Genomic DNA, 12,330 nt, shown 5'->3' on the forward strand with positions numbered 1-12,330 from the left:
AAGTCCGGACTTGTGTCAAGTTGTGTGAGTAACTAAAGTGAACTTATTGTGAGCTAATTATCAATTGAAAATAAACTCATAATCAACTCAAATTCAAACTCGTCAGGTTTATTGTGCCCCCTTCCAACTTGTGTATACACCATGTCTTTTCTAGAACTCTACATGTGTTACTAACTACACAACACAACTACATACATAGTGATGTACATACAAGACTCAATATCCAAGAGTACAAGTCTATGTGTTCTTGTTCAAGAACAACAGCATTTTGACATTGTCTGGGTGAAGTGTTGCTCTTTCGGCAGACACTGTCACACACACACACACTCTCTCTCTCTGCTCAGTGTGTGTTTCTGCAGGTTTTTAATGCATATATTTTCCCTCCGAACTTCTTTACGTGCTGCTTATAAATAAGAGTCAGGGTTCCCACGAGCTGAACTGCTATAAGCATTAAGCACTCATTCCTGCCATCAAGCTTCGAAACACTCACATGTAATATACTTTTAAATGTTGGCCATGAGGGTTGTGCAACAGGTTGCCCGTTTGAACAATCACAGACGCACATAGCCTACTGACGGATGTGCGTCTGTGTTTGTTCAAACGGTGCATGAGTGATGATATGTGAATGTATTTTAATGTTTATTGTGTGTGTATATGTACATGTATGCAGAACTGCAGGACAGTCCAGAACAAATGTCCTTACGGGGACAATACAGTATATCGTATCGTATTACAAATAACATGTAAAACCAGGAAGTTCACGGATCCAGGAAATGTGTGTTTGGAGCTCGATCTGAACGGTTCACTCTTTGTTATCATTAGTTTGAGTTAGAAAGAGGGACTTCATGACTCTTAATGCTGCGATGCATGTTCATACAGAATACACTGGTAGATTCTGACGGGTTTTCAGAACTGAACTCATGTTTTAACCCTGATGATAAAGGTTGATGTGCAGAGCTCTGCTGCCCCCTGCTGCTCGGTGAGATATTAACAATACATCTAATACTGTCTTACACCATCACACTCTGGACCAATGAGCCAGGTTTGGAATCGGAGGGTTATAAAGTGCTTATCTGTATTTCCCTAAATAAATAATGTTTAAAAACCAGCTGTGGAAGATTTTTTTTAAATCTTAATTTAGTCGAGCAGGTTCTCAAGGACTTGTATTTAATGCATACAACAAATAGGAGGAAAGGTAGAAATATTACGATACATTTATTTATTCAAGTAATTGATATTATTAAATATATTTTAACCATTTTTTTTACAGCAAATTAAATATACAAAAAAAAGAAATATAATAGTAATTTAGCAAATTACTACAAAAACTCAGTATATATTTATATATCTGATTTAAATAGGAAATGTGCTTTCTTTTCTGCTTTATAACCAAAAAAAGGAAGTTTAATGTGAGCCTTTTTTTTAACTGTATCCAAATATTCAAATATATTCCTCTTGAATAGTGACGGTAACAATTCATATTAAATACATTAAAACTATATTAATCTGATTTGGTCCGATGTAAGCAGTGCAACGCTTCAAATAAGAAAATAGAGAATACACAAATAAAATGTGATATTTTTCTTAGTAAGTAACTGCAAAACAAGAGACATTTAATATGGACATAGAGATGTTAACGACTTCCTGTTAGCTCGTATTGTTTTTAACTCAGGACCATATACCCGTTTAGATAGAAAATGGTAAAAGTGTGCATTTTATTATAAAGTTGTGTATATTTGCAGACTGTTGGAAAAACTTAGAATCTTATAAACATCAGTTTTTAAATCAAAAAGTGTTTTACAAAAACATAAAATAAACACCATTAAATATTTTTTGAGTTTTATTTCTTTAATGTTTTATTCAACAGAAGCTGATTTGAAACCGTTGTTGCCCCCCCCACCTGGAAGGAGGAGCCTCGTTCAGCTGAGAGAGAGACTACAGACTGAGAGAGAGACTACAGACGGAGAGAGAGACTACAGACGGAGGGGGAGTGGGGAGGGTGTGGTTTGGAATTGGGCCTTAAGATCAGGTCAGAACTGATACTCCGTGGTGACAGCAGACATGACATCATCGTAGTCATCGTCCAATCCCTGCTCAGCGTGGGTGGGCGGGGTCATCGCCATGGAGACAGACTGGTCACTTCCTGTTGTCAGAAAGAAAATGTAGAAAACATATCAAGAGTTCTGGCTGAGATTAAATCCCTTTAGAGCAGGGCTTTTCAAAGTGTGGGTAGGTGAGCCTCCCCTCAGAGAACATAAGAACAGCCGCGCCCCCCCTCCCAACTATTATTGCTATTATTATTATTATCATTGTTGTTGTTGCTATAATGCAGGGGTATTCAATTGCATTTCAAAGAGGTCCAGTAAGAGAACATGAAGACTGTTTCTCTCCTCTTGTCTCGTCTCTCTGTGTGTGTTTGAATCTATCGTGCTGACTGCACCGATTTGATTGGCTGAGTAGCGTCACCTCCTTAAAACATGAAACAATACCTTTTTTAAACCTTTTTATCTTTATGTTTTAAACATATTGTATAAAACTCTCCCACTACTTGGACTATTCCTTGCACCCCTCTAGAATAAGCCCGAATGGTCTCAACCATATTGCATCAGTAACGTGCACTTGTTGTTATAACAAGATCTCAAGGACGCTGGTAGCGATCGGAAAATTGAGTGTTGTTCAGTTTGTGTGTTGTGGAACATGCGTGTCTGTGCATGAAAATATACCACACACCCAATTACAATTGCATGTTCAATTCACTACCCTGGAAGTTAATACAGTTGTTAAAGTTGGAACAGCCTGTGGACAGCCGTTCTTCCTTGCATGTCAGTCGCCTACACCTTCTTACAGAGGACAGGCACATCTAGCTGCAGCACGACCCGTATATTTCCGCACGCCGTGTTCTCAAGACATATCTTTACAACATTTTTTAACATTTTCGACATGGTGGATAAATCCTTACATGCTCCCGGCAACACACTGAACGTCAACTTTGCCTCCTTACTACACTCACCCCTACTTTAGTGGGAACAATGAGTCTGCGTGTTTGATGCACAGAGGAATAAACGCAGATCATCCTCTGGCTGCAGCCTTTACCGGTACTTGCTTTTGATCAAAGTCAATGTGGAAAACCTGCACTCACACAGGTAGGTGGAGGTGAAGGGAATGAGCACTCACACAGGTAGGTGGAGGTGAAGGGAATGAGCACTCACACAGGTAGGTGGAGGTGAAGGGAATGAGCACTCACACAGGTAGGTGGAGGGGAAGGGAATGAGCACTCACACAGGTAGGTGGAGGGGAAGGGAATGAGCACTCACACAGGTAGGTGGAGGTGAAGGGAATGAGCACTCACACAGGTAGGTGGAGGGGAAGGGAATGAGCACTCACACAGGTAGGTGGAGGTGAAGGGAATGAGCACTCACACAGGTAGGTGGAGGTGAAGGGAATGAGCACTCACACAGGTAGGTGGAGGTGAAGGGAATGAGCACTCACACAGGTAGGTGGAGGTGAAGGGAATGAGCACTGTTATAGCCTTTTTGGCGAGGTGGGGGAACTCGGTCTCCACAGACAGCCACAAGTGTGCAAGCATCACTTTACTCGTCTTTTTCTCGTTGTTTTTTTTCTCACGCTGCGCCTCCCCTGAAGCTCTCTGGCGCCCCCCAGGGGAGGCGCGCCTCACACTTTGAAACCCGCTGCTTTAGATGAACAAACTGAGAGAAGTTACCTCTGGCCCTCTCTCGATATATAGACACCATGAGGAAAGTAGAGATGCAGTACGGGCAGAAAACCACCAGGTGGCAGATCACCCTGAACACAAGGTGGAGGGAGGAGGCAGGAGGTGCAGAGGAGGTAGTAGACGGGTAGGAGGAGGAAGAGGTGGGCGGCCTCACGGTGGTCGTAGGTTTTTCTGCAGAGAGAATCACACCTGGTCAGGTGAACATCTGAAGGAATGAGTCCTGAAACCAAAGGAAAGCTCCTCACCTGAGACAGACAGCCGGCTCTCTGGAGACTCTCTATTCTGGACTCTACACTTGTAGAGGCCTTCATCAGACCTGTTAACATGGAGAAGGGTCATGTGACCATCAGACTCAGTCCTGATGGAGACGCCATCTTTGTAGAAATCAGCAGAGGGGGGGTCGGCCATCTTTGTTCTACAGATCAGAGTGACGTCATCTCCCTCCATCACAGGGAGGACAGGACTCTGCAGGATCACTGATCCACCTGAACACAGAGCGAGATGGCAGGACAAACTGTATTTATGTTCAAATGGAGAAGACGTCACATAAAGTGATTTTCATTGCCATTTCTACACTGCAGCTTATGTTCATGTGACATTCAAACCTTTGAATCTGGAGCTAATCAGACGAAGTGTTGAGTATTTGATGATTTCCAGGGACTGTATTCTTGTTTGTATATCCTTGTGAGGACCATCTGGAGTTTCAGCACTTCAGAGGACACTTTAGAAAAAGAGCATTTTCTCTCTAAAATAATTATATTTTAGAAATAAATAATATGTTAAACATCAGTTTTTCCCAGTACCAAAGTATGAGACTGAATTGAGGAGTATCTTAGTGGATGACAGTGTGTGTGAGAGATTGTGTGTTTTGTACCCTGTGGTTAGCACAAGCTAGCAGCTCTGAGGTCATCCAGCTTCCTCTTTCTGATGAACTTCTTAAATGACTTTTAGTATTGATGCGGAAACAGAGAGGCTGATCTTACCAGAGACGGTGATGGTGATGGTGTTACTGGTGGATCCCTCTGTGGACTCACACCAGTACACTCCACTGTCAAAAGGGTTCATGGAGCTGATGTTACAGGAGGAACCAGCAGGTGTTCCCCAGTCTTTACACTCAGCTCTGTTATCAATGCTGGTGTTTCTCCTCACAGTCCATCCCTCAGAGGCATCCTCACATCTCAGAGAGACAGGTTCATCTCTAAATACCTGAGAGCTGCTGGGAGTCACCGTCAGACGAGCTGCAGGGAGGAAGATTTATTAAACACTGAAGAAGAAGAAGAACTGATATGTTCACTGATGAATCTAACATGCAGAGTTCAGTTTGTGAGGACAGAAAAGAGTTCAGTTACTCTGAGACTAAAGTGATGCATCAGGTCAACAGAGACACAGCTTTGAGTTTCTCAGACGGAGAAAGTGTACTGACCCTGGTTAGTGGAGCAGCTCAGCAGGGAGGTGAGGACTGAGGAGAAACCACAGTGTGAGTTTACTGCGACACACAGGACACTTCAACAGGTCTGTATGGTGCTTTTAGAACACATTAATGTAGAGCAAAGTTAGCACGAGTCAGACTGGATAGAAGTTGAGGAAATACCAGACTTCTCTTTCAGCATGAACTTGAATGCACCACAACAATCATATTAGTTAGCAGTTCCTCCTGAACGTACCAAACAGTAAAGAGAGCTCCATCTCTCCAGACTCTGGATGCTTGTTGTGCAGGTCAGTGAACTCTCAGATGTGTTTATGATATCTGAACGTCTTCCCTCATGCTAACAGTATAAAGATTGTACTTACAGACGAGGCGTTGAAGACTTGTTGGACCCATTGTACCTCTTTGTGATGTGACATCAAACTGTTTCTCTGAAAGTAGCCCACACCAGCGTTTCCTTCCTGTCACCGCTTCCTTCAACCACTCTGAACACCTTTTGAAACACATCTACTAATCCTTCAGGTTATCAGTTTTACTCTTAGCTACAAGGCTTCTGCGGTTCATTTAAATAAAATAGCTTCCACATAAATTAGAAAATACTCTTTCAGTCAGAGTGAACACAACAACCAACCTGAGAGGTTTCTCAATACTCTAATTTCCCCTCCTCGACTCCTTTCCTCGACTCCTATCCTCGAGACTTAGTCCCGCCCACAGGAGATGCGAGCGGAGGACTGAGGAGGGGAACCGAGGAGAGAGGAGGGGAACCGAGGAGAGAGGAGCCGAGGAGGGGAACCGAGGAGAGAGGAGGGGAACCAAGGAGAGAGGAGCCGAGGAGGGGAACCGAGGAGAGAGGAGGGGAAGCAGCAGGCGGTTAGAGAAATGAGAACTCCTCTCCTCTGTGCGGTCATTTTAAAGAGACGTCCATTAATGATAACAGGAGGTACAGCAGCCCTCTGTCTGATGGACAGATGTGTTCATGACCACTTAGATATTTACTTTGATTCATTCACAGTGACACACACACACACACACACACACACACACACACACACACACACACACACACACACACACACACACACACACACACACACACACACACACACACACACACACACACACACACACACACACACACACACACACCTAAACACTGTACCACACACACACACACACACACACACACACACACACACACACACACACACACACACACACACACACACACACACACACACGCACACACACACACACAAACACAGTACCACACACACACACACACACACACACACACACACCTACACACACACACACACACACACACCCACACACACACACACACACACACACACCTACACTGTACCACACACACCTACAGCTCCTAAAGCATCATCAGGCTACAGCCGTTGTGTATTTTATTTTGTGAAGCACTAAATGGTTTTAGAACATCTGGACTCTTTGTTTGTAGATATCTACTAAACTAAAGCAGATACAGAGAGTAGGTCTGTTACACTGAGTGATATATATTATACACACTGCTCTGCTTTCTGCACGGACCTCTCAGCTGCTCTCACTGGAAACATCGCGTCGTGATGAGCAGTTACTAAAATAATATCCAGGGGATGCATGCAGAGCTGTGATTGGCTGAGATAAGTCCAGCCGTGCGTCACGCCTCCACCGTTCCCGGAAATGCGTCCGTGGAGGAGCCGTGGAGGACCCATCAGTGTCTCCTCGGTTAGAGCTCCTCCAGAGAACCTCCTCTCTCCTCTCTCCTCGGTTAGAGCTCCTCCAGAGAGCCTCCTCTCTCCTCGGTTAGAGCTCCTCCAGAGAGCCTCCTCTCTCCTCTCTCCTCTCTCCTCGGTTAGAGCTCCTCCAGAGAGCCTCCTCTCTCCTCTCTCCTCTCTCCTCTCTCGTCGGTTAGAGCTCCTCCAGAGAGCCTCCTCGACGCTCGATCCTCGGTCCTCGAAGTGCATTCAGAGAAATTAGATGTCCTTCAACATGGCGCGCTGAAATCCATTTCCGGGTCACTACCGGAGGACAGAGGAGTCGAGGAGTCGAGGAGGGGAAATTAGAGTATTGAGAAACCTCTCTTGTCTCACCAGAATACGTGACTCCACCAAGACTCCTTAACACCGCAGTATGTAGTCACGGACTCTGCTACATTTACGTGTCTGCAAAACGCAAACAACGCCAATGTAAAGTGAATGAGGCTCATTTGTCGTGGTGCACACACGCAGTAAGCTTTTATTCTATGAAACGTTTTTAAAATCTACTTTATAGCTTGTAGTAACTCAGGAGGCTTCTTTTATTTAATTTGTATTCATAATCATTTGTATTTTTCGTCAGAATGCATTATGGTGCATTAGTTACACATTTTTGTTTTCAAAAAACCAACCCGGTATCACGACAAGACGTGAACATGTCAGAACTTCGTCCCTTCAAAAGTGACAGTTACACCGTATTGTTAACATGGTCCAACCAGTGGAGATATACCCGGAAATGCCAATCAAATGCTACCCGAAGGTCCGTTGTTATTGTCAATATTAATATAATAATGATTTATTTTTTAATAACCACACTCGATTTTGCCAATTTTCTTGTTGCCCCAGCTGGTCGACACCTCTTTTAGCAGAAACAAAGGCTACATTAATGTATTAAATCAATGTTAATCCAGGTGGATGTGGAATTAACGGACGTGACGTTGTGTGATTGCGTTGCCAGGCAACAGCTTCGGTTCATGTTAATTTACAAACTCTTCAACTACAACCGTAGATATATTTAAAAACATGTTACCTCCACCATTAAACTGTCATTCTGCACATTTATTATACTATCTACATACATCTTATATAAGAGTATAATTCATATTTATAAAACGGACAAGTCAAATCAAGCAATCTGATTGGTTCTTAGCCGTGATATTTGGCGACCCTCCGCTTCGCGTCGGGCCGAACCACGCCCCTTAGCTGTGATATAATGAGCATATACCACGGCCTGTCGTGAGCTATTGCTTAAGTATAATATCAGTTAAAATAAGTGCTTCAACACAGCAATATATACGACTATGTGTATACACACATATTGATAGATGTCTTGTAATGCACTGTTGAGGAACCTGCGACCCAAGTTTTTCATTCATTGATTGATTGATGGCAAAATTATTTTGACCAAAACAAAAAACTGGCTCTAACACTTCCTCTTATTATAATAATGTAATTTGATCTTAATAATATAATAATAAACACACACACACACACACACACACACACACACACACACACACACCTGAGCGCGCACACACACACACACACACACACACACACACACACACACACACACACACACACACACACACACACACACACACACACACACACACACACACACTGAACACACACACAGAGCTGAGCTGAGCACACACACACACACAGAGCTGAGCCGGTACTCATATCGGACGGCATGTTCATTGGGCGACTGAAAAAAGGAGGAATAATTTATGGTTTTCACTAACTCCTTTGGTTTAGAATTCTACCCTTTAATGTAAATGACTGAGCCTCATTGGTAAAATGATTTTACTGTGGTGGGGAGTTCCCCCCAATAGTCTGTTAGTCAACCCTAAAGGTATTGATGTACTAGTGAAGAAAGGCTTCACTAGGGTGAACGTCCCCAATTAGCTTTGAGTAAGGTGTGTGAACAAGTCCCCAAAAGTATTGATAGAATGATAAACTTCTGTCTATTATGTGCTTTTTATTTAAAACATTTTTGATGGTTCATCTTTGATAACTTTTGGTTCACATTTCAATACATTTAATTTGTATTTCCACTCCTTTTGTCCTTTATCCGTACTAAAAATGTTAGATTACACATTCACATCCGACTCAAGATTGGCCCCATTTATTTGTGACGTTGCAAACTCTGCGTTACAAGGCACAAGTGATGTGAAACTCATAAAGCGAGGCAAATAGAAATAATCAGCTGATGGAGTGTAGATGTGGAAATAGATGCTATCAGATTTTGATGTTCAATGACAGTAAGCCCCCTGCGCCTAGCAGCGTGTCCTGAGCTAAACTTCTGTCATGAATTTCCTTCGTAGCATGGACTTTATTTACAAGTGACGGGTGAGTAAGTTACTATTCGCGTCATTTTAGAGTGACACAATGGCACAAGTTTAATAATAGATTACTTCATTGATCAATGTTTGGAAATTTCATCTGCATTTAACCCACCCTTATCTAACTGACTGTTGTGATTGTTGTGAGACGATTTGGCATAATGTGCACATTACTTGATTATGGCTGTGTTGGCTGGAACAGAGACGTGTAAAATGTGCGTATGTGCTTTTCTATTGTTTACTGACGGCCCTCTCATAGTCATCTCTGTGGTTTTTACATTATGCTCATGTATTTGAGCTGTATCAGTTTAGCTTGATAGAGTCAAACAGTTATATTTAGACGTGTCAGGAGCTATTCGAGAACAGTGTGAAAGGATGAATTTCAGACCCACTTTACATGTTCTCCTTACTAACATTAACTTAACCTGTTAAGCCCTGAGCCTGTTTTTCAGGTCTCAGGCTAGAAAAGGACATTCCCAGAACAAATGACCATTCCCTTCTAAAAGGGTTAAATTAATCATCTTTTTTCTCAAAGCAAGGTTACACCTGTGAGTTGGATGTAGAAAAGTCAGAATCAGTATAGATGTTTTTATTTTAAAGCAAATTCAGATTGAATTACTTCTAGTGAAAACCACCCTTGAATGATTGGATGGTAGACAAAAAGCTTTAGGAATCCAAACTATAACATATAATAAGTACCCTGTATCTAGATTAATGCAAAACAAGTGATATTTGACCTTTTCAGAGAGATTTAGCACCAAAAAAACACTTCTTGGGTCATTTGGGTGGATTTGACCTATCTCTGGCCCCCCTTGGTCGATGTTGATGATTGACATCTCTTTTTAACCGCTAGAGCCAATGGAATAGAGGGGAAGTTCCACATACACACACACGTTACCAAAGAAGGAGTGAGAGTGACGCGTAGCCAAAACCGGAAGCTGCATACACTCTGCTGGCTACCATTAGCAGTTCATTTTTATTCTCCGATTTTTATGTAAAATATGGATTATCAATAATTTTTAAAAGTGACAGACACATTGGATTAACCTATGGATTAATATTTATAATATGGTTCAAATGGAGTAATTGGAGTTGTCTGATGCACTTGATACAATTTGACGTGATGTGTTTATTCAAAACCATGTCAACACAATGTCATGACTTTTTTTCAAGATCTTTTAGACAAACTATACTATGACTTGCTTTATTTTTTAAAATCCTATACTGACATTGCAGACAAACTAAATAATACAATTCTTAACTACATACTATTATTTCTTTTTTCAAGATACTTGTTGACAGACTATACTAGTACTTTTAAAATAAATGTACGGACATTCTACACTGTGACTCTTTCTAAATTATATATGAAATACTATACTAAGACTATGAACAGATTTGATGCAAAACTTTACAACTTGGTAAACTAAGAATTATTTTGTAATGAATTGAGTTTCTTAAAGAATCAAACTCTAAATGGAAAGTTTGTGATTTTAACACTGATTTAACAATACAGTTTTGATCACTTTAATAACCTGACTTTCTTAAATGTTTTTTTAGATGCTTTACTGTGAATTATTTCATGTTATTCTAACGTAACGTTACTTTTTTTCAACGTGCTGTTTTCATATTTTCCACATACTGTGCTATTTTTTTCCCTCTATGAGTTCATGAAGCTTTCTGTATTTGTCCTTCTTCCTTTCAAAGGCTGCCTCCATGCCTTCCTCGCACAGGACAGTGAGCTCGACCATGATCACTTACTTACTAGAGGTATAAAGTATCATAGATTAAAATGTGCTAATTAGGGGTGCACCGAATGGGAAATTATTGGCCGAAACCGATACCGAAAATAGGAAACAGAAAACGCAATGCCGAAAGGCCGAAAATTATTAATAGAAATATATATATATATATATAGACCCTCCAGAAAAACGCGGGCTAAATTCCTTGATTATGCGATTAAACATGCGGGGTTTTATGTGATTTTATGCGGTGAAACTGCGGTAATTGGGAAATATGCGGAAAGTTGCGAAATATGCTAAATATGCGGGAAAAAATTATCGATTTTTTTTAAAGTATTGGGCTGTCTTATTTATTCTCTCTCACACACAACCTGCCACTAACATTAAACCCCTTTACTATTCAATTAAACAAATTCAATGTTTATTTATTGTAAAAGCAATTGGGCTATTTTAATCTCTCACACACACACACACACACACACACACACACACACACACACACACACACACACACCCCCCCCCCCCCCCCCACACACACACACACACTTCTCCGCCTCATTCTGTTTTCATTTACTCGTTCGTTATCTGACCAGCTTCAATCTTGTAGGCTACTCACCTCGTTTCTTGTAGCCCTCGAAAGGGTTTTGGATGTTGATGCCTCGTGAACGTGAGTTGTTTGGCTTTCTTGTCCGCAGCAGCAGAAAGCATTTTCGAATGTTTGAATGAATCAAAGCGGGTCGTCACCGTCGATGTTCTCTTATGCTCCAACATACAGTTGCACGGAGTGCAGAATAGTTTCACCCCACTTTTTGCCCGGTCTTTAGTAGAAATGTTCGTCGGTAAATGAGATGGATTAGATATTTTCATTTTGGTGTTTTCTCTATCGTGTGAGCTCCACACGTTCACTCTATACAGTGTTGTTTACATTCTGTGATGCGCGAGCTGATGAAGTCACGTCAAGACGAGTTAACTTTTTTTTTTCTCAACTTTGTGTGGAAAAATGCAGGGATTATGCGGCCTTTTGATAAATATGCGGCCTTTTAGAAATCTGCGCCATTTTGCTGATTATGCGGTAAATTCTGCGATCGCAGAATCGCGTTTTTCTGGAGGGTCTAATATATATATATATATATATATATATATATAATGTATACATTTTTTACCAATGTTGTTCAGCTACCTGATTATGGAAAAAGACGTGATTATGGCAACACTTAACTTAAATAATAATCACTATTATGGGTCCATAAAACATTTATTCAGCACTTTTGAATGCATACAGTACATTAATTCCAAGTCAAGTGCATTTTCTTTTCTC

General features: G+C 41.3%; 1 protein-coding gene across 3 annotated transcripts; it reads right to left on the reverse strand.

Moving 5' to 3' along the window:
* Window positions 1–1,827: 1,827 nt before the first annotated feature.
* On the reverse strand, window positions 1,828–12,069 carry LOC307031596 (Fc receptor-like protein 5). Of its 3 annotated transcripts, XM_079668832.1 has the most exons (7): window positions 11,629–12,069; window positions 5,525–5,890; window positions 5,157–5,192; window positions 4,717–4,971; window positions 3,979–4,218; window positions 3,722–3,904; window positions 1,828–2,143 (listed from the first exon to the last, which is right to left on the reverse strand). In XM_079668832.1, exons 2-7 carry the CDS (start codon window positions 5,664–5,666, stop codon window positions 2,031–2,033), a joined length of 969 nt encoding a protein of 322 aa, XP_079524958.1. In that variant the 5' UTR covers window positions 5,667–5,890; window positions 11,629–12,069; the 3' UTR covers window positions 1,828–2,030. The 3 variants fall into 3 exon arrangements, with proteins under 3 accessions (XP_079524958.1, XP_079524957.1, XP_079524959.1); XM_079668831.1 differs by lacking the exon at window positions 11,629–12,069 and having other exon boundaries at window positions 5,525–6,325; XM_079668833.1 differs by lacking the exon at window positions 11,629–12,069 and having other exon boundaries at window positions 5,398–6,325.
* Between the last annotated feature and the right edge of the window lie 261 nt (window positions 12,070–12,330).

The sequence above is a fragment of the Notothenia rossii genome (genome assembly GCF_949606895.1).
Source record: "Notothenia rossii genome assembly, chromosome: 3".
Lineage (NCBI taxonomy): Eukaryota > Metazoa > Chordata > Actinopteri > Perciformes > Nototheniidae > Notothenia > Notothenia rossii.

Bases quoted from the DNA above. Each gene is read 5' to 3' on its own strand.
- LOC307031596 (XM_079668832.1), bottom strand. From the start codon at position 5,666: ATGTGTTTCAAAAGGTGTTCAGAGTGGTTGAAGGAAGCGGTGACAGGA. The intron at 5,193-5,524 runs GTAAGTACAATC...GTTTCTCCTCAG, and splicing joins AAGTCTTCAACGCCTCGTCT to TCCTCACCTCCCTGCTGAGC. The intron at 4,972-5,156 runs GTCAGTACACTT...TCCTCCCTGCAG, and splicing joins GAGCTGCTCCACTAACCAGG to CTCGTCTGACGGTGACTCCC.